Genomic DNA, 26,266 nt, shown 5'->3' with positions numbered 1-26,266 from the left:
TTATTTCAAGCTGCAAAAAAATGTTTAATCAGATTTATACAGAAGCCTTAAAGGTAACTTTAAACATTTTGAAGGTAGCTGATCCATTATTACACTGTACAAAAATCCACATGTGCAACAAGAAAAGGTCATCATTATTCTTACTAAGTCTAAAGAAGTCTACATACAAAATAGTTGATAAAATGCTTAAAAGCAAAATTGTAAGCCTTGGAATTCCACTGTATAAGGAATGCAGAGTAGCTTTATTAAAACAATTCAAACACTGGCATTAATCATCACCTTCTTAAGATGAATATTATCTAATTAGATAAACATTAACAACAATTAACAATTGCTAAATACTGCATCACAGCCCTTTCAGCAAATCACAAAGCAGATGCATCATGGGTAAATGTCTGCATTAGAATTTCCGCTGGATTTATGAAGTCACTTAGATATATGTGGGGTGGGCAGCATGGCGTTCCGTGCTTCATTTTAATTATTGTTTGGGGCCATTAGTTTGAGCTTTGATACCCACTTGTTCCTCCCGCTCAGCCTGTCTGTCCAACCTGGGGCTGAGGCCCCTTTGTGCTGAAGATGGCAGGCGAGAAACTCCGTTTACTGTTAGTGCTCCACTGTCTATCGGGCAGATATAGTCCGCAGATTCATCAGGCTTCCTCTTTCTGAGGTGACTGAATTGAGTGAAGCCCAGCTTCTTCGGCTAAAAACACACAAAAGGCCAATGTATTAACAAATAATGTTGATTATAGGCTGCATAGTATTTCACTGATTTAAATAGTGCTCTTACCTTTACTTTTGCGGTTGTAGTGAGGGGCACATGGCCCGTAGCATTGCCATATTCTCGTTTCTCCTGCATGGCCTGAAGCCCGACCAGAGCAGAAAATGCAGTTGCGAGATGACGACGGAGCAAAGTCTTTTGCGGAGGAATATTTAAAAGCAGGGCCAAAGTCTCTGAGCTGAAGCGAGGCTCCAGAATCTATGTTTGCCAAAGATAAAGGCAACATAATGAACTCTCTGCTCCCATCTAGTATAAGCACATACAACTGGTACGATCACAAAGAAACGAATCACAAATTTACATGACTTACAATCAGTCCACCGTGAACACCGCTGCCCCGTAGATTAGGAGCATACTCAGCTAGGTCAACTGCTCTCAGCCACTCCATCACACAATGGTTAGACCACTGCACTACTTCTGAAGGAGGAGGATGTTTCTAAAAGCAAAATTAAAAAAGAAATAAAAAAAAACCCCACCTTCTATTATACATGTACGTGTGTAAAACTCATTCTAAGCACATTAAAGAAATACATAAACAAATAGTCTTGAAGGCTTTTGAAAGCAGATATAAAATTAGATGCTTTATCTTGACAAATATTTGACAACTAATTGTCGCCATCTTGTGTGAAATGGATGCGATTACATCAGCCAGAGCATCACCTCCTAAATGTCTATAGAAGCTTGTTATATCTGAGCTTCAGCTGTTAAGATTTACAATTTTTTTTGCAAAGAATACTGGATAACATGAAAAAGTAGAGTAATTGTTACATAAACTCAGGTGACAAAGGAAAGTAAAAAAAACAAACAAACAAACAACATAATGTGTTGATTCTACAGCACTCGGAAACTCTATTTGAGGGACACAGCTTTCAAAAGTCCTACCTCCTCCACTGGCCTACGTCGAAGACAGTTTGGGTTGAATTTATTGGCATGAAGCACATGAATTGCGCACTTAATACTAAGATGGTGGAGTTGGCTGGTAACCTTTAGAGTCAAGAGATCATTCTGTCCGAACAGGAAAACAAAAAAGACATATAAGCATGAGCACAGTAGAAAATCTGTCAATTCATTATAATGCACTTTTTAGGGTTTTAAGTTATATTTTAAAGCCAGATGAATGCATTTGCAGGCCACAAATTACAGAAAATCTAAAGCAGTATGTGTAAGATTAATCCTTACCACTGTGAGATATTGTATCATCCGACCATCTATTCGAGCTTCATGGAACTGGTCTTTATACTGTGGCAATCCAATATCATCCAGCCAGCCTGAATTGGTGTGTAAAATTCAAAACAAAATCCGTCAACTTCATTCATTCACTTTAATGCTGCTTAGTTAGAAGACATTTAAGAGTTTAGAGGGAAGGTTAAAATTGCATTTACAGTTACAGTTGTTTTTGTTTTCTTTGGTTTAATATTCTTGTTGGTATGGCATTTGTAGATCTGATTTACATGTGAACACATAAGCCTGAGAATTTGAAATAATTCCACACAAATAGACTTACGGGTGACCCAGATGTGGTCCAGCTCTGAGGACTTCTCTATAGCTTTAGTGGTGAATGCGCGCAGAGCGAGCTGCAACTTCTTCCTGTGCAGTGGATTCTTCATACCCATCTCCTGAGGTTACAAAGAACAGTTTGTCTTATCACACAAATACTGAGGTATTTTCATTTTCTCTACACGTGCAATTCTGATGAAGTCTAATATTTAGACATAAAAATGAATTTTAATTTATGATATAGAGTGTAACTTATTTCAAAATTTGAGATTTGGTTTTTTATGTAAATAGCTTGTAAGGGGTTTATATTCTGACCTTCTCAAAATCCTGAGGTGTGGCAGACAGAAGTGTTTGTCCATTTTCAACCCACTGTCTGGAGAGACTAACGTACTGGCCCAATCCATAGTCCTCTAGCCAGCCACACACCTGCTCCTTGGTCCACTGGCTGAATGGAATATTCATATCACTGATAGGAAAGAAGTTTTAAAAATGAACGTTAAAAATTGTTATTTTATTAGGAGAAGGTTTTTTTAATTGCCATATTTTCAAGTATTTGTGGTAATTTTATTAAACAACAAATTAGCCAATAGTCGTGTTTCATTGTAGCCATTTGGGAAATGGTGATGAAGAGGATGTGGCATGAAAACCACAGCAGAATATTTTAAAACAGCAAATTACAAGGGTCAATTCAGAGATACATAACCCTTAAAATATTGTATTACAAGATCAGATAGCGTTTTACCGTGCTGAGTCAAATGATTCAGGGGTTCGGGTCAGTCTGGGACCAGCAGTCGCACGCAGTCCCCCTCTTCTAAATTGCCCAGAATCTGGATCTGTAGCGGGAAGGCCTCCAGACTGTGTTCTTCTAAGTCTGTGTGGAGAAGAGAAAATTATGTGACTGGAAACACTGCCAGTTATTAATTCTCAAAGTAATGTTTTTAAAATATACAGTTATGTTGAAAAGAAAGCTTTCAAGGTACTCTATGCAGTCCTATGAAAGAGTAAGTACACCTCAACTGCTTCCATAGAAACCAGTAACAGTAACCAGAGGGCCAGTAACAGCCAGATGCTGTTTATCAAATGGACTGGACTAGCTGCTCATAATAAAGTGTGAGCACCTCTGTAAAAGGGAAAAGTTTAGGTAGTTTGCTGGTCTACAGCAGTCAAGTGCATTGATCACAAAATGATTTAACTCCTCTGTACTGTAGGTATTCTACAGACAAATGTAATGTCATTTGTCTGAGACCTAAAGCTAAACCAAAAGTGAGTCATGCAACAGGACAATGACCCAACCACAGCAGCAAATTTCCAACAAAATGGCTGGAAAAAGAACAATAAATCAAGTTGCTGCAGTGGCCCAGCCAAAGTGCAGACCTTAACCTGACTAAAATACTGTGGTAAGACCTTTAGAGAGCTGTGCCCACAGGACTCAATGAACTAAAGCAACATTGTAAAGAAGAATGTGCCAAAATTCCTCAACAACAATGTGAAGTTATTGTTTCTTGTTTCAAATAATATACCAAATCACAGGGTGTACTTAGTTTCACAGGACTGCAAGAGTTTGATAAATCTTTTTTATGTGACTGGAAACAGTTATCATGTATTTTTTTTAATCCAAAAAAGAAAACAGAATAGCAAAAACAGAATATATTGTAAATTTAATCAATTCAGTAACACCTTTTTCCAGTAACAGCTAAAAAAAGTCTGAAAGTAAAGAAATAAGGCAGAGTGCATACAAGTATTTTTTATAAATATATATGTACATTTAAGACATACATCCTATAAACCATTGGGTACATGCCATGTTCACATAATTTAATGTGTTAATCAATCAATCAATCAATCAATCAATCAATCAATCATAAATGTCCAAATCAATCAAACTTTTTTGCATTTCTTAGTTGTTGGTTTTTTTCCAGCTATCTGGCAGTCATTTAGGTTAATGCACTGTGTATTTGATGTATTTATGTATGCTCCCAAACTCACTTTCCCCAGAGTCTCTTGAAGCTCCTGTTATTCTTCATGTATTCTGGTGAGCCCACAGCTCGCTGGCCAGAATGAACAGGGGAAGTGTCACTTGAGGTGCTGTCATCACCTTTCTCTGGCTTTCCTTTGGGAGGATACAAAAACCACAGTAAATGTTATGTAAATTACAAAGTAAAAATATGATCCAAAGTGTCTTCTACATGGCCAGTTAAACCATAAAAAAATTAAAGATGCATTTGAAAATTTGAGTTTATTCTGATAATATAAGCAGACAAAGCTCCACTGTAGTCCTGCCAAATAAGTCACATTTGATTGATTGCCTCTATGGATGATTAAGCTGTTTCCTGTAATTTTGGCACGCTCAGCGTTGAACTCCTGATGATGATGGTGGTGACTGAGTAAAAACCCATAAAAAGCTTTTTGTTTTTTTCCTACATTTTCATAGCAAAGAGGACATTAAGAGCAAAGTGGTGCATGCAGGGTGGCCGGCTGCTACACAGTGCTCTATTCAGTAGAGAGACTCAGGATACAGGCCATTGAGTTCAGCAAATAATTCATCAGTTAATGCCCCATGAAAAAGAAAGGGATTAGAGGCTAAATTTTACAAGGTCTGATCTTTATGGTAGAGGCTACAGACAGTCATCTCACTCCTGCAGACTGCAGCAAAGAGAAATCAGGGTGGGGCTCAAGTTAAAATTGGTCAGTCATGCTGTGGATGGGTGGAGCTGGGATGAATGTGGTCAATCAGAGCAAGAGAGAGGGCGTGCTCAGTATGAAAGTCTATACCATGATCCATCTGCTCTGTCAGGAGGCTCTGCAATTAGCTATGATCAAAAGTAGCCTGGTCGACATAAAGTGGTTTCCTCCAAATATGAATACCGCCTTTACTCATGGGAATTACAAGGCTATCGCCTTCTCCATAGAAATGGAGAACGGATTCTGCAGTACACCAAGGTTCATTACAGAACACCAGCCATTATATAATAAATAACCATAAGCAGGAGTCAGGAAAACTTGATTTAATATGCTGGGATTTACTTTGGCTTGAGTCTCCGTCTTCACTCCCAGCTGGAGACCTTTGACTCTGTATTTCACTGCTGCTGTCTCCGATCCCATTTTGTTCTGACAGAGAGGAATTCACAGGCAGCGTGTGACTTCTCATTTCACTCGGGCCAGTCTGGATCAACAGAGTAGATACAAACAGAAAAGACAGTGACTTTTCTAAATGATAAAAGAAATCTGTGAATATAAATATAAATACATCTGTAAATGTATAGTTAATTGTGATTCTCTTATGCGTTCATCAGAAACAGTATAGCAGATCTTAAACTATAAAAGAACTAAGCAGGGAAGCATTGTGAGCTAAAACATTCTTCATATGAATTGTATCACATTTTAAGAAATATACCTTTTGCGCACTTCCATTTGTTATGTCATTCATGCTGCTTGATAAAGTCTGTACTTCTGATCTGTGAAGACAATCACAATCGATAAATTCAGTCCTCCTAAGAAATATTGGAATGACCCTTTAATGAAAAGCTGCTGCACTACCTGGAATCGCTGTCTTTCTGGACTGATGAAATCGATGTCTGCTGGGATGCAGAACTGTTTGTCGAAGCCTGCGGTTAATAAACATTTTAATATACAATTAAAATAATTAGGCTGTGCTTATATTGAAATATTTAAGGAACTAATCGATCAGCTCTTTTGAGACCAGCAGATTAATTTATTTTTTTGCACCCACTTCAGACTTCACATCCTCCGATTTTGCACTCGAGGTGTCACCATTCTTCATCAGACCCTGCTCTTCTTCCTCACTGCTGCTTGACAGGCTCCTGCCATTCGACAATGTGCGGACAGCAGATGGTGCTACAGTAACAAAGAGAAGGATTTTGTATTCCACTCAAGCAGTAGAATCCATTTCTCTTTAAAACAATAACGCATGATGGGCTTCATCACACTGACGCGTCATAATATAAGCACTGCAAGGGAATGATAAAGCACTGAGTAAGCTGATTACCTTGCCTTGCTTTACTAGAGACCTCTCTGAACTGTCTGCACTGGTTCAGGAGCAGAGTGAGCTCTTCAATACGTCGGTCCTGCAGAAAACAAGGTAACAAGTGTCCAAAGTCCATAAAACACAATTAAGATGTTTATTTAAGGTTAGGAAACACCCATATGGACTACCTGCTTCATCCAGTTACTGACCGATATACTGCACAAATGTTTTTCCTCCACCATATGGCCTTTAGATCAAAGTAATGGATAGAGATTGTGGTAACCAGCTGCATGGAGTGTTTGTTTTTTGAAGTGGTGCCCATGCCCGGTTTTGCTATGGTTCTCTTAATGTAGCTCACTCCAAAATTAGGCTTGGCAGAATGAGGCCTGCTTAAGTGTGGCTTTTCCTGAAATGGCCTGCCTTAGGGTGTGGGTACGTGTGTGTCTTCGCTGGTGTGCCACATGTAAGTCAATGTCTGTGGGTCTTTAAAGTCGAAAATACACTTGGAGGGAGAATACAAAAGCCCCTCTGTGCTATAAATGGTTGAAGGGGTGTTGCCTCTTCAAATGACACAGCCCAAAAACTGTTACACTATAAGCTTCGAAGAAGCAGTGATGTTAGCATATCCATATACAGGCCTGTAGGACAGTAAACTGATGACAATACAGATGGTAGCTTTTACTCTATGATCACAGCTGGGAAAGGACAGGTTTACAGGTCACCAGAAACGTACCTTTTCATCATTGGCAGCTGCCAGTGATTTCATACCACTCCTAAGCTTCTGCAGTTCTTGATCTATAAGGAGAAACCCCAACACTGATTATAAATCTGTATAGGCTTCTGCTCGTGTCATATAAATTTTGATATGAATAGATCTTTTTAGTAGCATATAGTTATTTAGAAAACGAGGAAAGGCGCAAACACATAAATCAATGATTTATTCATCACGAGAGTTCTCCCAACCATTTATTTTTAAATTCATCGAAGACTTTTTTTAGCCATCAATCATAGTTTGAGTCTGTGACCACCTATTGTGAGAATATGATTAATACTGAGTTTTAGTGACATTCAGACTATCATTCATGTTTTTATTTCCTCTTGGATCTTTTCACTGTATTGGTCTTTTAACAGGTTTCAGTCAGAAAGCATTAAATAGACTTCAGATAGTGCAAAATGCAGCAGCCACACCTCTTGCAAGCACCCAGAAAACTGAACATATTGCATAAGTCTTAATGACTCCACACTACTGCCCAGTATTGATTTTAAGATTTTACTTATTAGCTTTAAAGCCCTTCATGGCCTGACCCCAGAATCTATACTCAAATTGCTCTTCCCATGCCGACCGGTGCGCAGCCTCGGATCCTCAGGCAGAACCTGTTTCCACCACACGCTCAAAGACAAAAAACTATCAAGCGTGTCTTCTTTTAAATCACTTCTAAAGACTCATTTATCGCGTAAGGCTTTTTCATAAATTTTATCCCTTTCGGGTCCCGTTCAAGAAAGGCATCAAGTGTAAAAACTCTGCCAAATTAAAAACTGCAGAGCCCCCCATTGTGTCACCCACTTGTGAATAATGGAGAAATAAAGTAGCTTCTTCTTAGTATAGAGTTTATATTTTTTGATAATCATTGGTCAGCTGCATCTTATTCTTTCAACTTCTGTTTTTTTATGTTGCATTTGAAGTTTTTTTTTTTTTACACTGGAATCACACTATTTCCTATTCTTATTTTTGATGTTGCACATTAATAAGTAAATTGTTATTGATATATTTATTGTTGCTGTTGTTGTTATTATTAGTCACAGACACATCTGGGCACGCAAACACAGGCACTTTTGCTGCAGCGTTTGCAATCATATGCACAAGACTGCTAGTAAGTGACCATGATTGTACCAAGCAAGTAGCCCAGAGAAGCAGTTATCTATGACAGACAAAAATATTATTTCTTCAGGAATCGATAAAGACAACAAAGAAGTGAAAGGGAGGAGAGATGCATCAAGTTATTGAGGAAACAAGCTGATGATTGTCAAAACTCCCCCTCAGAGCAGAAGGAAATGAAAGATAATGAAACAGAGAAGCATGTCTGAAGAAGGGAAATAAATGAGAGATCAAAAGTAGACATGGCCAGTGGGTTTAGAACAATTTTCATTATGTACTGCTCAGGCTTACATTTGGTGTTTAGTCTCTTCCTGTACAACTCCTCTGAGAGAGAGAGAGACAGAAACTCATAAGACAGTTTACTTAGGGCTGAGACTGGCTTTTTCCATAGTTGTTACTTTAACTGAAAGTGCAAACAAGAGTCATTAACTGTGTCACCTATCAAGTTGGGTAACTTTGAGTGAGACGCTGTTGTTGGCAGGTCGGCTGAGGGCTTGAGGCTGGCAGCTTTGCTTACCTCTCTCTGTGCTCTCTGTGGTTAAAGAGGGTCTGGCCAGCAGCTGAGAGTGCAAGCTCTCAATCTCAGCGTTCTTACTGTGCAGGAGCTGCTGAAGGCTGCTGATCTCTGCCTGTGGGTAACACACAGCGAGAAATAAATGCCAGCAGATGACGTGTACTGCATGTGCTCTTTAAAGATTAACACCTAAAAACATTTCCACATTCATAAAAATAAGATGTATGTATGCATTTCAAGTTTAAGTGTCAGCACATGTCCTCGAGTGAAGCCCAAAACTTTTTTCCACCATTGCTTATATATGAAAACCCACAAGAAGGCACGTAAATATCACTTCTCTGATGTTTAGAGTACCAAATGTTAGGTCATTGCTATCTGGAGTTTATAGGTTGTTTTGAAGCAAGTTACAGAAGGAACACACAGATGGTAATGAAATTGACTCAAGCTGATCTGTTTGCCTGTGTTTTCTATCAGCATGCGTGTGGAAGCAAATGAGCAGTGGAAAATAAACTTCATATCTCAAATACTGATCAGGACATTTGGCCCTGATGCTAGTAACCAAAGTGTCCACCTGAGAACTGCAAGGAAAAATGTTTCTATAAAATGTAGCATTTATTCATTATGCTATTCGGCAGGTTGCAATATGTTTTTGAATAAGAGTATATTAAATTATAATAATTATTGTCAGCCTCCCTTGAGAAATAAATACCCTAAAGCCAGTCAAGGTGTAACTATACAGCTTGCCAATTACCATTTGCAGCAGCTTGTCTGTTGTGAACGAATAGATCTATAAGGGAATTAGCAGACGTGCCCTTTGAAACCAGATTTGCAAGGAGACCAAACAAGTTGACACCATAACAAGGCATATTTAGCATTTAGACGTGTATAGTTATTGTACCACAAACATAGCAAAAAAAAAAAAACACAGGGAGAGATGTAAAAATAATGGGAGTGGTAGAGATTTTATCATAATAGAGGACAAATGGTGAGAGCAAGTAAAAATGGGAAAAGTCTAAAAAGTTAATATCATTAAATCACTCCAAATTACAACAATAATGATTAAAGAGCTATTATTAGGTATATTTCTATCATGCTTTAACTTAGAAAGTAAAATAGCTTGCAGAGTTCCCAAATAAACATAGGTGTCTGAGAATGGGAGAACATGTGCAAAAAGGAATGACTCACTTAACTGGCAGGAACATCAGATTGGACAGCTTTTAGGAAAGCTGAGTGGACAGTTAATGGTGGAATTTGGGAAGTGATGGTGTAGTGCAACGTCCACACAGCACATAAAGCTGAACTTTCTTTTACCTTTGTTGCTTTGAGTTTCTTCTCGTACTGTAACTTCTGATCCTCCAGGTGTTCGACTTTGTCCTTGAGAATCCTGAGTTCCTTAAGCAAGCCCTGTAACAGAATGTGTGAGAAAATGAAAAAAATTTATTTTACTTTTAAAAGAGGATTTATTTATTTTTTGTTTGTTTGTTTTTTTTCACACAAGACACAGCACACTAAATGCAGCTCTTAACCGTGTCAGGCACTTATTAGTTTTGCTGGTTTTTCTATAGCAACATAAATGCTGTTGAGGATGTTTGGTGAGCAGTTTCATTTGCATCTAAACCTAAGGATCCCACACACCAGAGTAAGACAACGCATGCTGTACGCAACAACAGAAGTCATGCAAGTAAGCTATGCCTACACTTTCTCCTCCACAGTAGTACTTTTGCTCTGCATCTGAACTGCCCTCTTCCAGGGTAGTTGTGTTTCCATCGGCCCCGTTTGGAGTGTCCTCCAGTTTGTTCACTATCCCCGAGGTTTTGTCACATGGCACCCCCAGGTTTGAATCCTGGCTTTCAGAAGACTCAGCGGGGCACTCCACAGGAAGCCTGCTGTCATTTGGGATCTCCAGGGCCTTTTTCTCCTGGATCTTGCTATTGATTTCCTTCTGAAACTGATATATTTGCTCCTGCAGCTCACTAATGAAATTCACTACAGTCTGCCAGATGTAGTGGGAGAGAAAAAGATTGAGAGAAATGTTTAGAAAGAAAAGATGAAAAATTGTGGGGCAGGTATCTGTCTGTCTGAGTGTGAATACAGTATATATTAGTAGAAATTAACCTTTTCAACATTTTTTGATGTATTTCAGGTACATATGTAGTCTTCAATAAATACATGTTTAAACCTTTGAAAAACATACGTCATTGGTTGGTTTCCCAGTGTCAGTCTCTTTTCAAACGGGCATTGCTAAGCAGCTATTTATGTTGATCATAACTATATCGCCATTTTCAAAAACAAAATTGTTATTTGCAATGATACATTTCAGTAGGGGTGAATAATTCAGAGGTGATGCCTGTCAGTGTTCCTTCAGAAAGCAGCCAAGCAGCCGAGTTATGCTGGGACTGTGGACAGAGGAAGTCTCATTTGAGGTCCAGTACAGCGGATATGACAGATGATCCAGAGCGCCTTGATGGCTAAATTTAACTGTGAGCTTGCTGGCTCTACAGCAAGGAGGCATGTGTAGAAGCATGAATATGTGTGGGCATGTTTGTGTAGTAGAGGCAGCACGTGGGAGACCATTAAAGTACATTTATTTCTACTCTATTTATTCTAAGCAGCTGGGAAAGTTGGATTTAGAAAAGCAAGTGAGAATTAAAAACGTAACTGTAAATTAGTTAAAAACTGCAATCTGCTAAAACACATAGTGCTTTACTGTGGGGTTTTTTCCTGCTTAGAAATAACAAACTTTACAAAATTCAAAAGTCTTCAAATGATCTTTTTTCCAATATGGGGAGAAGGACCTACTCAACCAGTAGACACCACTAAGAATAAAATTCTCTGGGCCGAAGCCTATACACACTCATATTTGGCCTGTCATCCACCATGCCTGAAGTCTTCTAACCTGAGGACACAAAGAGTCTTTGACCAGGAGTGTTTTGACAGTAACTACATACATTACAGTATCCTGTCTAGTAACACTCCTGCTTTCCCTGCTTTCTCTTTCTAAAGTCGACACTGAATGCTCAGAGGTCTATTGGTAACCTAACACAGTAGCCTTAAGCAAATACAGGATTCAGTTGAGACTGACAAAAAAACATTAAACTCCTTGGATACTTTTTTTTTCCTGTAGACCTTTCCCAGGAACAACAGAGCTGGGCTTTGGTTTAATGTTTCCTTTCATCTGTCCAGAATGTGTTTACGGTCTTCCATAAAATCAGCAGCAGACTTCAAGGCTAGATCCATCAGAACACAAAGCAGATTTTTGTGTTTACCTCGTCATACCAGGAAGAGTTCAAATTTCCAGGGACTGAAGTAAAGTAGAAGCTGATGAAGATTTTAGATAATCTAATTACTCCTGTCCCCACCATTTACAAGGTGAAATGATTGATAGCCTACCAATTAAATTGAACAAGTGAATCAACTTTTGGTCGTGCTTAATATGGCTGCTTTTTGCTTTTGGGTATATATTATCCAAGAGAAAACGACAAAGTTTTACATTGCTGACTTTAAAAAGTACATTTAATTGGAGTGTAAATATCTGGTGATAGGAATTTTCCTGTTTAATTTAGTGAGAAGCCATACCTCTGCTTTGTGCTGCCTTTCACCCCCATGGCCCTGTTTTCCTTCCATGTCTGCCAGCTTTAGTTTCAGGTAGGACACCTCCCCCATAAGACTCAGCTTCTGGTTCTCCAGTGACGCCCTATGCAGGAGTTCCTGTCATCAACAACATTCAGCAAGAGCATGAAGCAACACAAACAGACATACACAAATACATTATCCCCTTAATACTTACTGAACAAAGCCAACATTAAGCATGAGACACAGCGAACTACCAGCTCTGTAATGACAGTCCCTTCTGGTTTTAGAAGCTGTTTGAGAGGCTAAATATACACAACCCATGACCACTATTTATAATGCCCATTTCACAGCTCACTCAAAACACACAGCACTGGTGGAGAGAGTGTGAGAGAGAGAGAGGTGGCAAAAGCATGCCAAACATCCTTGAACAACATCAAAATAACTTAATATCTTCAACAGGTGCTTTTGTCCTGTAAACAGCTGCCTATCAAACCCAGTGCTAAGAGAGGCTGCCACTAAATGGTTCTGCGAAAGTCTGTGCTGAATGGCTGAGAGGCTTGAGAGTCAAGCCAGACTATGCGGGCAGATGTATAACTAATTTGGTTGATGTCAAGCAGGTGCTAAATCACTTAAAGCCTAGAAATAATCATCGGAGGCAGGCAAACTGTACGTATGGATACATCCATTTAAAAGGCTGACTTTGGAAAGTATCTGAAATTCTTCCAGAGTGCACATGGAAAATATTAGAGCTTTGTCACCAGAAAGAGATTTGCGGCTCAGGTCCAAAGCCTCATAATGACCATGTCTCCAAGAAACCATTCCCGGCTGCCCTTTGATACTCTGCACACTCGGGCAGCATGGCACAGACAAGTAGACATTGCAAATCAAATTCACAGCTAATCAGGTAGCTAAGAAACACTTCTGGCACTCTTGAAATTTGTCAGAACTGACTGAAACAGTAGAATGGAGCTTGCACTGCAATATAAGAATAAAACATACTACCTTGTTCATTTTCCAATGTCTGCATGAAGTAAAGGAAACCAAAGTGTATTCCTTTCATGGATGCTGTGGTTTCAGTAAATTTTCATACGTCTATTCCATTCAGTGTTCTCGCCACTGTTTAACAAAGTCCTTGAAAGTATACACACTTGTACACTTGTAACTCTTAAAGGAGCACCACCTCATTTTCTTTTCTCTCCAGCCCATCTCTCCACCTTTTTCAGCTGTTCCTCCTTCCTCATTTGTTCCTTTCTTCGTCCCTTCCACCCTCCCTCTGTTGTTTTCTCTCTCTCTCTCTCTTTCTCTCTCTCTCTCTCGTCTCCTCTCCCTTTGTTTCTTACTCTTTTAATGCCTGTTTGCAAGCAGTTCTGGTGGTTATAGATTAGGGGTGTGGCTACTCATGCTATGATCACCTGCCCAGCCCGACTAGTCTGGCCCTGCAGGAACCAGACAGACATTCTGAGACGCTGTCCTGGAATGAGTCTGAGCGTCCTAAATATTTTGGTTGCTGGGGTAATCTGCAGCCAGATGCACTGGAATCTGAGTAAGGAATTTCTTTCCATGATGCTGAACTCATCCCAAATAACATTCTGAAGTTTATGAGAAAAAATTTATTAAACGATAGACGGACAGTCTGAGGCCCTGTCCCAGTTAATTATATAGGGGTAACAGTATTGAAATAATAACTTTTCATACCTTATTTTGTTCCAGCAATAAAAGTCAAGTATTTAGTACAGAGAAGGATTTGACAAAAATGAGCATGATTTAAGGCCAGTTGAATACCTGCTGTAACATTTCCTCTGTGGAGTTGAGTTTGTGCCGATGCTCCATCAAAGAACTCTCTAAATCGCTGATCTTCACCCCCTGCGCTTCCACCTGGTCTGTCAGCACACTCACCTGTGTGTTTTTGTGAAGGTGGATGGAAAGATATTGGACATGAGGATGTGTTTTCTAAGCAAAGGCTGGAGAATAAAATGGTTTTAACATCGCTTAGATGTGAACTTTATCACACAAATACAGCCTGGGCCTAGCATTCTTCAGGATTCACATTTTCTCTTTTACTACAAAGTTTCTCACAGTGCACTATTTATTAATATCAGCTTTTCTCAGTTAATGACTGCTGCTCATTTTTGTTGACATTTCCACATCTGTGCCAGATCAAACTGTGTAAACATTTCCTTTTCAAAGAAATGAAGGTTTTTTTTTGTGCTTGCCACACTTCAGTGACTCCAGCAATTTCAGCAGAAACCAGGTTAAATTTAAATCTGCAGAGAAACTATTAAGGCCACATAATAGCTAATCATATGCCAAAAAGCTGGCCCAACCAGCCAACTAGAACGGATTTTCCAAAGAAATGTTTCATGCGCGGGCTGAAGAAACAAACAGGGCATCTGACTTCTCTCACACACAGCTACAGCACACAAAGGTGCTAGCCTCAACCTGTCTAAGACACACTTGCCGAGCAGTCTTGAGTGCTAAACACACCTACACCTACACATTCACTGGCAAACAGATCACACAGAACAAGACATTCAAGTGTTGTAACAGCACCAAACCCACTTTGAAACTGTTACTTCACCCACAAGTTGAACAAAAACACAATTACGCAACATTTCCAACACAATACTGAGACCTACCTTTGTCCTTTCACCTTCCTTCTCTCACCTCTATTCTCTAACACTGCTATCTGATACGAGCACTGATTAGATTTACTTCCTACTGAATGTGCAGTATCATGTGCCCATTTTCTTTTCTTTTTTTATGCAGAATCATACAGTGTGGAAGTGATTCAACTTTATTGTTAAATATGTTGCCAGTGCAACAACCTTTTCATAGGTCATATACATTTTATAAACAGAACCCAATGGAGATGTGTTCAAGATGCATGAAACAAGTGAAAAGCATCCAGAGAAATTTCTGTACCTGTAGAATTAGTGATTCTTTGTCTCCTTCCAGACGGGACAAACGCTCCTGGTAAGACTCACTGTTAGCGTTTGAATGGAGGTTTACCTTCAGAATACAGGGCAGCAGTTAGGCTCACTGGTTACACTGCTAAGTGAGAGTAGCAGCACAGTGGGTCAAATCTGTCTTCCAGCACACAACACACACACACACACACACACACACACACACACACACACACACACACACACACACACACACACACACACACACACACACTTTGTATTGTGTCTAATGTGTGTAATGTGTGCAAAGACTGTAATAGGTTTAAAAGTTCTTATCTAGCATTAACATTTGTGTAGAACATTTTTTACCAGCTGATTACTGGGGGGAAGTGTTGGCTGACGTCTGAGTTCTGTTTAGTCAGGGATAATTCAGAACCTTTAGTGTACAAGCGCGGTAAAGAGCAAACAAATGAACTCAAAGATCAAGCCTTTCAACAATACTCATAGGGACATTATATACTCCAGTTTAAAAAGTCTGTACAAATAAACTCAAGCAGTTTGTGATAATTTATTTTTTTTAAAAAGTATAGTCTTTCAAATAGTCCACGCATCATATTTTTAGCAGTATAATATTTGAATGTATTTAAATGTATTTACAGACTTCTTTTTTTTTTTACCTGCAGGGATAATATATCAAAATAACATGTTGCTTACAGTCTTCTTGCTTCCTGGCCTGATTAATTGTGTTAAGTTAAAACAATACAACCCTGACATTCAGGTCATTCTCCTAAAATATGTGTTGGGACAGGAACAAATTGTTAGGGTGCCTGGGTCGTCAACCCAGTGTTTTGTGTTTTTGGTTCTTTGATTTTGTTTATTTCATTCTATTCTAGCTTTGTCTTATGGGTTATAGGATTATTTTTAGTTTAGGTTCTCTGTGTGGGTATTGTTAGAGTTTTAGTATTCTGGTTTTCTCTCTGTGATCCATAGTTGCTGTCTCCCCTTCTGCTGTATCCCCGTGTCAAGTCTGCATCTCTGTGTTATTTTTCCTGTTTTACTTTGAAAGTCTGCGTCTCGTGTTATTGTATCAGGTTTTGCTTCCTTGGTCTCGTCAGCCCTGATTTGCCCCAGCTGTGTTTCCCTCCTGTTTCCCATTCCCTGATTGCTCCCTCTGTGTATTTAAGCCTTGTGTTTCTCTGTGTCAGTGTTGTGATCTACCCACATTTCATGCTGTTTGTTCTAGTCATCTGTCTGCCAGTTCAGGTTATTGTTATTTTCAGTTTAGTGTTTGTATTCTCAATTTTGGCAGTTCTCTGTTTACCATCTAGCAATAAATCTGAGTTTGAGTTTGCTTTCTTCCTCTGAGTGTCTGCGCATTGGATCCTCCTTGCCATCACTACTGCCTGCACACAGCCTCAACATGACACAAATAATGCCATGATAATGATATGAATGGTCTCCATGTTGTTTAGATCTATACACAGCGTTGAAACTTATCTCCAGGTGTTAAAAGTCCATATATGTTCTTTAAAAATAGCATATGATTAGCTTGTAGGATTGGCATGAAAAGGATTCCTATAAGAATTCAGTAAGAATTCACCAAATGGGGGCAGTGATAAGTAATGACTTTAATGGAAGCAAGATGGTATGTGCTATCCAAAGACTCTATAGGTTAAAGAGTCAGGAAATGATCTCACCCTGTTTATCCATTTATTATTCTCAAATAGTTTAACATATGACACAGAAGTAAGCTCACTAGTCAACCTCAGTTTGCTTCACTGTTAAAGATTCTGTAAAAGTGTTTTTTAGCTTCTTAAAAACACTTTTTGCAACCAACTTTTTTTAAACGGAACATTGAAAAATTGGAAGATTTTCTAACAGTCACACTTAAACTAAATGGAAAACATTTTTCTAATCACATACCAGATAAAGACATTTGGTATTTTTAATGCTTCATAGTCATTGCCCCCTTTTCTGCTCCACAAGGGACCTGTGTGTTTAAGACGGCATGTGTTCTGCAGCACACCTCCTTAGTTCAAAAACTAAACACATCTTCCCTCAAATTATCTACCATGGCAACGGCAATTATACTGTAAAAGCAACAACACTGCAAGAAAATAAACAAACAAGACCCTGCAATTTTGGTTCAGTATGAAAGTAAGAAGAGTGGACATGCAAGTGGAAAACATCTTACCTTTCTGAGCCAGGCAAAATGTTTGTAGAAATCAATATCATACTCCATTCTGCAGGCCCATTACACTGCAGGTCTGACTTTTAATGTTAAAAACTGAAAGAATTCAGCCCCTGGTAGAAACCAGAACACAAAATCCATAGCGTTTTGAAAGAATGGCTCTTTACTGTGCTGCACTCTCTATCTCCTACTTTTATAGAGCCTCCACATTGCAGTTGCAGAGTGTGCAGAGAGGATCTAGGTCCGTGTGGTTTGGAGTCTGGGCTGCCTGAGACTTTTAGAGCTGAGCTGAATAAGTCAAACTATGCCAGTTGGCTGTACTCCCTTTCTTTCTTCTTTTCCCTTTTTGTACTTCTTTTTAACTGCCCCTCTTTCTTTCTCCTGTTTCTCTAACACATGTACTCAAACTGCTACAGTGTTTACCACAACTCAGCATTTCTTCTGCATCTCATGTATGATCATTCATCTTTTTCTGCCCTGACTTCCTTTCTCTGGACTTCTCTCTGCTTGTCTCCAGTATTCTCTTGCACTGTCTTAAGTACCTTCCAGCCTAGCTAATTTTGTGGGGCTTCCTAAAGGGGAACAGGGGAGAGGAAACTTTTTGCCACACATGCTTGTCAGATGTGGTGGAGAGAAAGAAGTCAGTACAGGCAAAGCAGAAGGGGAGGGGGGCACTAAGGGGAACAAGAGCATAAAGTTTACAATATTGAACTTGAGCAGAAGCATAGTAAAAGAGGGAAAAAACTGTTGAAGGACAACTCAGACAACTACTGCAGAAAAAGAAATGAAGGAGATAAGGGAGAATTAAAAAAGAAAACAACAACCAAAAAACAGTGAGCAGCTGCTTGTGCTTTAACCAGTAGCTCTGGATCTCATTAACAGTGCCATTTGCTAAAGATCCTGCTTCCAGCTCACTACTTCTTCACAGACAGGAAAAAGCCCTCCAGGTACTGATGGCCAGGATCAAAGACAGCCAAATCATGCAGCTAATAAAATCCATGTTCTTTGTAGCGCTAGTCCATGTCAAAATATTAGTATATTTATCAATTCAGTTCTCTTAGACATTAGCTTGTAAATATTTCATACTGAGCTATGGATTTGCATGCTAGGTGAGGTGTTCTATAACTGTTATAGATGGGTGACAAACCTGGGAATCAGTACTCACCCCACCTCTTCCCAACCATTTTAATATAATATCTGCAGTATCATCAGATACTTGTTTCCTGAGAGCATCCTGTCCTTCCTCATTCCCCTGCCCCTCCAGCACTGCCCTGAGGGCCTCAGTCAGCTGAAGAGCCTTGAGGACAGGATCCAAGGGTGGGGGAAGGGTCAACTGTTGACTGCATTCTGGAGACTGATAATCTTTGACATCTAACTGCATACGAGCAATGAACAGGCCTTCCCCCATTTTCCCTAGGGACACATGAAATCAATACTGTAACATTCACACACCTTAATTATTTAACCATCCTACTAACTTCTTGGGTATTTGTCTTAGTACACAACTGATTAAGTCAAAGTTTCTAGGAAGTGCAAGTAAGAATAGTTCCAGAAATGACCTCTTGAGGGCACTAATATGCTCTCATGCAGCTTGCTGAATGTAAATAGCATCATACTTTGACTGTGGCTTCTTAAGTCCACAAATTAGAGGTTCAGCATGTAGTAGCAGTTAGTGTAATCACCATGTCTAAACTGCAGAAAGTTGCTTTCCACATATAATATCTGAAGTTAAATTAAAGGGCAATAATACATCAGGACATATGGCGGACATGGCCAGATGTATACTTTGTAAATATTGGTTTCTGCTGACAGAGTGTGATCATTAGTTATTGCACGTGAAATGGTTTTTCGCTGAAGCATGATAATGATCGAGCCGCCACCTCTATTAATAGAGCCTTGTTTTTTGACCCTTTGCAACAGCACCACTATGGCTGTGACAAAGAGCAGCGACTCAAATGTATCACCTCTGCTAGAAAACACAGTTGGGAAGAAGCCAAAATGTAAGTCGTGGTGTTTGAATTTAGTATGCTGTGAGATTTTCAAACCGATGAGAAATATTAAAATTGCATAAGTATGAGAAAGAATTAGGAAGACAATTGCAAAAAGAGGCAAAGCTGTTATCTCATAAAAACTAGAACTGTTTTCACTTTCTCTAGACTTGTCTCTCATGCTCTACAAATGCTTTAAAACTCTTTTATCTTTATCTTTAACTTGTTTTTCTTCTTACTATGCAAAGATGTGAAGAACTCACACTCAAATCATGTGAATATATCTGGTTTTACGCAAGCCTGCAATTACAAACTGGGAAGTCTTTTGAATTTCAGATAACATGAGCAGGGACCTCTTACCAGCAATAATGTCATCCATTTGCTCCAGGGCAGCCTCCAACATATGGCTGGCATTCGATGCCATGGCAACACGCCGTCTTATAAAGAAGCAGGAGATCCTCACTCACTGGTATGACTGGAATGACTGAGGGTGAGAGATGATCAGCAGTATGGCAGAATGCTGCAGACTACTCCTCTTCCTTGTTGCACTTAAATCTTTTTACAGCAAACAGCTGAGTGACTTCCAAGTAAATAACCTCCTGAATGTGGCTTTTGGGTTTAAACTTTCCTCTCATTTTGTGACCAGAGCCTTACCCATTGTCAGTTCTGTTATCCAGAAAAAGGCAGAGCTCATATTTAGAATAGTTTGTTGCTCTGTTTTCAGTGTTTGTTTGTGTATATTTTTGCTCTACAAAAGATATCTGTGAATTATTTAAATTGTGCTATAAAAACTATAAAATCACCAATATTTGAATAAGTTCAAATTCAAACAGGTTTTTTTTTTTTTTTTTTTTTTTTTTAGCCACAGCTGAGCACATCAGCAATTTGGATCATAGTGACTAGTTTTGATTGACATTAATAACAGACGATATGATTCAGAATTACACACATGGCCCAATGAAGCCAGTGAATCTGGAAAAAGCAGCAGCTGAGTGAGCAATTGCACCATTTGGAGTGGATCACTAGGCAAGGAAAATATCTTTATATGGAGACATTCAGCACTTAAAAATGAAAAGAAAACGCTGAAATAACAAATCAAATTGAATTGGTTGAATTGAAGAGTTGTTGCACTGAATGTAACACAAATTGTCTCCTGTGGAACCAGCTCCCAGTCTGGGTTCAGGAGACAGACACTTTCTATACTTTTGAGAATATTTTCAAAGCTTACCCCGTGATGAAGCTTATTGTGATGTCTGGATTAGTTGACCCTGTTATGCTGCTATAGGCTTCTTGGGGAGTTTCTATAATGCACTGAGCATTTGTTTGCCACTCTTGTCTTTTCACTCTTGGTGCTTTTATATACCATAATTGCATGTCTTTGACTTTTGTGTCACTCCTGCAGTCTGTAGTCTGTTGTCCATGGTCTGTGTATGCTCGCTTCTTTTTCCACTCTCTCCCCAACAAAGCAGATGGCTACCCCTCCCTGAGCCTGGTTCTGCTGGAGTTCTTCTTTCCCACCATCTTTGCTCATGGGATCATTGGATCACTGGAGTTCTTTCTTAAATATTGTTGGAGGTTTACTTTAAAATATAAAACAGATAGCTATTGTTGTGAACTGGTGCTGTATAAATAAAATTAAACTGATTGCAAGTATTCTGAAATTTGTGTATTTTATCATTTGCGATACAAAAATGCCCTATTCAGCTCACAGACAAACCTCTATTCGTCTTACCACCTAATTAATCTCTTCATCTATCTTGAGAAAACACATGCCCACTAAACAGTTGTTTTATCTCTTTTATTCACATTGTAGGACTACATAGTTTCTAAGTTCCCAGACCTCAGGTAGATATTAGATGCTTGGAGATTTGAAAAACTTGCCTTAGGTTGCAAAACCTAACAAACCATGTTAATGCCCCTGGTCAAAAACACCATCCAAGTCCACAAAGAAATACAGAAATAAGGAACAAATTGAAATTTAAGTTATTTTATTTTTTCACACAGATCTTAATGATTTCTACAATCACACTGTTATTTCTTATGAATCTGTTATGAAGGCAAAGACCTAAAAGTAATTTGTTTCATGATTTCGAATGGGCATCAAGACCTTGCCAAATAATAGAAAGCTTTCTTTTGGAGGACAAAGTAATCACTTGCTGAGCTTTGAAGTATTATCATGTAATTTCACAGCAAATTAAATTTCTCATGTCTAAACCTTCTAGTTTTCTGCATCTTAACTTTTTTGTAGGGTATGCAAACAGAATGTAAAGCTATAGCTAAGGTATGAAATTGTGTCCATTTTCTACAATGCATTTCTACAAATGATAGATCATTTTGTATTTTCTGTGTAGATTTAAAAACAATTAATTTCAGATTTCATTGATGATAAACGATTATTGGTTTCTATGTGCCTTAACAGGTCAGTTGTATAAGAAACCCTGGAATATACCGATTGTTTATTCCCAGCTTTGGTAACAAGAACACTGGAATGGGTTTTCAATAATTGCTTCACAGAAATTTGACTTGAGTCCAAATTTTATGCTTAATTTGCCAGTTATTAGACAATAACAAAGGAGCTGCAGCACTGAATTTGTGCTGTGGACTCACTTAACCAAGTGAAAAACACCAGTCAGGTTTCAGTTTCTCTTTCACAGCGCAGAGAATTGATTGCCTTAAAGATCAACTACAAAGCCGTAGTCAGCTTGTGGGGTTTCATTGAGCAGGTCTTAACCCAGGAGATGAGCACAATTATTGCACTGAGGAAGATGGGAAATTCACAGAATAAAAGCTTGTACTAGAGCTTTGTTTATACGTATCCATCCCAGTCTTAAAACACAAACAGAACACAAAACTAAAAATGTTTCCTGAGGGCAAGATCATGACATTTTCTCTCAGTAACCCAAACTTCTATCTTTCAGGTTTATTGTTTTATCATCTCTCTGTTCAGTTGTTCCATATTTCTCCCTTTATGTTAATTACTTACCAGCAATGCAGCTGTGATCAAAAAGGATTAAGGAGCAGAAACTATGATAACTTACTAGATGTAGGTTGCACATATGGCTGTGCTATTTTATAATGTTTTACCCCACTTTTGTTATCAATCCCAATATTTCTGCAGTATTTTGTCTGTCCTGTCTCTTTCTTATTTTTTCTCAGTGATTTAAAAATACAAATTATGTACATGTGATTTCAAATTAAAATGAAGTTTTAATCCTACCATTAATCCTGGACTCCAAGCATCCAGAATCAGGACAGACTGAGAAACCTGCTGCTCCAAATCAGCTGTGGTGTGACTCTGAGGAAGAGGTTTCCAAACCTGGTGACAAATCTGTGCAAATTCAGCAGTGTGTAAGAAAGAGGGGAGGAAAGATGAGTCAGGAAGCACCAGATAAGAAATGTCAAGGAGAACAGCTGGAGAATAGATGGACTGTTCTGTCTTCTTAAGGGACTGGTAGGTTTAAAAGTTTCAAATAACTAGTTATCTATCCATAATCCATTTTTTAGTTATTTTTAAAGTAATGTCATGAAACTGATATTGTATCAGTTGCAGTGGTAGAATAAGCACTCGGGTCCTATTTAAAAGCTTCAAGTATAAAGGGCACTGAAAAGTTGTACATTTAAACTGGTGGAAAAGTGTGTAAATGTCATTAACAACATGCACTTGAAAAAAAAGTTGTCAAAAAAGTTATCATTCTGATCTTGTTAGTTGTTAAGTTTTTCTTGTCTTCCTATATTCACCATGCTTAGTCTGTGTTTCTGTGATGTCTCCTGCATTTAGTTAGTTTTGTCTTTGTGTTTACTTTGGCCTACCAAGCTCATGTATCGTAGCCTCTGTCTCAGTGCTAGTTTCCTGTCTTATTTTGATAGTCTCTTGTTCTGTGTGTGTTGTGTGTGCCTAAGTGTTTATCTTGTGTATTAACTGCTTAGATTACTTTTGAACCCTGCTTTTTTTCAGTCAACTGAATTTGTGGCCTTATATAATATAGGTTTGTTCAAGTCTATTAAATCCTGTCCTGGAGTCTGAATTTTGGGTCCAGATTTCCCACAACTATGACAATACACTTAAAATTTCTTAAAATGTGACAAAAGGCTGGTAATTTAAAGTTTTGTAAATTATATAATTTGACTTCAAATCTTTTTTCCTATCGTATGTTATTTCCTATGTATAGAAAAATCATAACTTTTTCATATATTTTAAAGTAAAATTTCTAAAAGAAACTGCAACAATTAGAAACTAAAAAATGTGTAATAACTTTGTTGCCTTTTATAAAACATGGGTTTTTATTTATGCCTTATCTTTGCCTCAAAGCTTTAGATCCCTTACCCATACTGTCAGTGATGTGAAACATCTGCTTGCCTCCTCTAAACTATTACCACACACACACACACACACACACGCACAGCATTGTTATTCAACTATGTTCACAAAACAAGTTCAAATGACCTTTTATTCCACAAGCCATCAAATTTCTGAACGTGAGTGACACATACGTTGCCAAATTGGTGAAAATCCTCCCTAAGATCCAAGGAGAGTGAAAGTCTCTGCACATTGTGTGCCTGTCTTTTTATTTTGATGTGCTTGTTTTTATGTGGTTGTATGAATGTCAGGTGACTTCTCTTGCAAGCCAAATTCCCTACTGGGGACAAATAAATGTATCTGTCTTTCTGTACTCAAAAATACAGTGTATCCATATTCTGAATGCATTTCTATCTTCACCTTGAGATCTTATGGTAACACAGGTTTTTATTAAAGGATTAATGTGTTTCCTTTGTCCTCAAACAAAATACACAGTTTAAATGTTTGAATTTACTTTTGTTCTTGTAAATTCACATAAAATCAGGAGTTTCTCAAGATTTTGATGTCTGAGTACCAGTTTAGGGAGCCAGAATACGATTCAGGGTCACACAAGAAAAGTGCACACACTCAAGGCTTCCATTTCGCTCTTAATAAATTCTGTTCAGAAAGTGTCTGTATGTGTTGTCATTTTTGTGTTTAGAGTGTTTTAATCACTTGAGAGATCAGCTGTTACTTTTCTGTGGCTGTATTTTTTTTTTTTTTTTGTGTTAAAATTTTTTAGTCATTTGTGATTGCTTCATTCTGTATCACGATTCTCTACCATAGCATGACATGAACTGTGGATGAATGAGCTGCACAGTACTACATTCTTTCCCTTTCATGCTCAGAGACTGCATAAAATGTTATCAAAGGCTGCCACTGGACACAAGCGGTACTGAGCTAAGCTGCCTAGCTATAGAATAAAGATGGGAAAAAAGGCTGTGATTGTATGTAACAATCTTTTGAATATTTGTGGATTAGAATATGAAGGCTTTGAAGAGTCGAACTGCAGTAATTTAAATGTATATTTAAATAAGCCAAAAATCAGCTGAAGTTTAATTTTGAATTTTGTTTTTAATTTGCTGTCCTCGCATCTTGAAAAAGAAACTATAACAATATATGTCTAATATGACAGCTTCAGTTGACCAGGTGCAGCCAGAACCTTTGGATTAACATTTATGAAAAATATCTTGTTGAAATATTTTGAATCTGCCCTGTTGATATGGTTATTGACAGTTTACCATGCCACACGCAAGTCTTTGATGGCCTGTCTTGGTCTGTGATGTATGACTGTCTATTTTTGTTTTTGAGATACTGTTCTCAGGGGCGCTACAAACCATCCATTTAATCCGGATGGGAAACATTATTATTATTATTAATACTCGATGCACAATTTTCCATGAATACAGTTTTGCATGTTTTGTAGTATTTTATTACTGCTTCTCCTAAGTGAATAGTTTGAGAAACTCTTTTCAAAAAACCACTCATGATTGTCAGCTAATAGTAAATACACAAAAACACTGTCATCTTCACCTCCTTCAGGTGACACACAATTTCAAAGATGGCCTTAAAGAGGAATTTCATTAAAGGAGAAAAAAGAAAAGCAAGCTCACTCTCTCACTCTCACATCTACCTACCAACCTACTTACCAAAAATCCCCCCCCCCCCCCCCCCCTTTTTTTTTTTTTTTTTTCTTTCTCATGTGGCTGTAATATTTTGATAAAATACTAATGTCCTTTCCTTCTGGCTGTTTTGAAATTAAAAATGCTTTGAGGATTATGCCTACCACTTTGATTTCTCTATTAAAACTGTGTTTTGCTCTATACAGCCTGAAGAATATATTCAGTGCATGTAATAATAAGGATACATAATAATAAAATACAATAAAAGATTGTTTATTTGCTCTTAGAAATATTTCTTGTAATTTCTGTTGACTGGCAGAGCTAACCTTTTACCAGTGCGTGAAGTAAAGAAAATAACTGAAGCACTTTGGATACAGTGCCAGTCATAAGCTATTTAAGCAAATGAAATGAGAAAGGAGCTTAAGGGGACTGTCTGGAAACTGGTAATTATGTTTCCTTTGATTTTCAAGTTCCAGCTCACCGAGTGAGTCAGGCAACTTCCTGGATGCAGTTTACTGTTGTTTACTTCTCACCGATAAGTTATGGTACTAAATTGTGACAACACATCCGGTGAATATTGTAAAATTAAATCAGCTTTTCACTACAAAGGGAACAACATCAGATGTGCTTTGTGAAAAAAATATTTTCAGTAGATTTCAGTAGATTCATAGTAGCTAGAAATCTGGCAAAGATTAACTACAAAACATGTCATTATTTATTTAATAAGAAATAAGACAAAATGCAGAAGCAGTGTGTGAAAAACTAAATACATGCTTTGTGCTTCCATAGGAATTAAGAAAAAAAGTAGAAGTCAGGTGCACCTCTATATAGTTTTGACAGCTTTCTAGTCATCATCATGGGTGAAATCAGTAGTGATCTTAAGAGCTACATCACTCCATTAGCATGGTAGCTTTATATGAGAGGTAAGTGTGTTAGCCTAGCTACTAATAGATAAACACTGTAAAATTCTAGTTTTTTGTATATGTTTATGTACATGTGC

The 26,266-nt window shown here is 38.2% G+C and overlaps 1 protein-coding gene across 8 annotated transcripts; it reads right to left on the bottom strand.

The window, feature by feature from the left end:
• ppfibp2a (PPFIA binding protein 2a) lies at positions 1-22,582 on the bottom strand. 8 transcript variants are annotated; one of them, XM_085400698.1, is made up of 25 exons: positions 22,526-22,582; positions 19,669-19,792; positions 18,486-18,733; positions 15,146-15,232; positions 14,006-14,119; positions 12,227-12,358; positions 10,347-10,643; positions 9,962-10,054; positions 8,654-8,765; positions 8,428-8,460; positions 6,994-7,055; positions 6,282-6,360; positions 6,006-6,130; positions 5,813-5,880; positions 5,670-5,730; positions 5,300-5,438; positions 4,262-4,385; positions 3,018-3,146; positions 2,591-2,741; positions 2,283-2,394; positions 1,958-2,046; positions 1,661-1,783; positions 1,089-1,214; positions 788-976; positions 1-700 (listed from the first exon to the last, which is right to left on the bottom strand). In XM_085400698.1, exons 2-25 carry the CDS (start codon positions 19,730-19,732, stop codon positions 479-481), a joined length of 2,979 nt encoding a protein of 992 aa, XP_085256824.1. In that variant the 5' UTR covers positions 19,733-19,792; positions 22,526-22,582; the 3' UTR covers positions 1-478. The 8 variants fall into 8 exon arrangements, with proteins under 8 accessions (XP_085256824.1, XP_085256830.1, XP_085256843.1 ...); XM_085400704.1 differs by lacking the exon at positions 8,428-8,460 and having other exon boundaries at positions 22,526-22,580; XM_085400717.1 differs by lacking the exons at positions 10,347-10,643; positions 22,526-22,582 and having other exon boundaries at positions 19,669-19,791.
• Between the last annotated feature and the right edge of the window lie 3,684 nt (positions 22,583-26,266).

Source organism: Rhamphochromis longiceps, linkage group LG1 (genome assembly GCF_057381845.1).
Source record: "Rhamphochromis longiceps isolate RC_006_pf linkage group LG1, R_longiceps_female_GT1.1, whole genome shotgun sequence".
Classification (NCBI taxonomy): Eukaryota; Metazoa; Chordata; class Actinopteri; order Cichliformes; family Cichlidae; genus Rhamphochromis; species Rhamphochromis longiceps.
The sequence above is the reverse complement of the archived record's forward strand: the minus strand, read 5'-3'. Positions and strand labels throughout refer to the sequence as shown.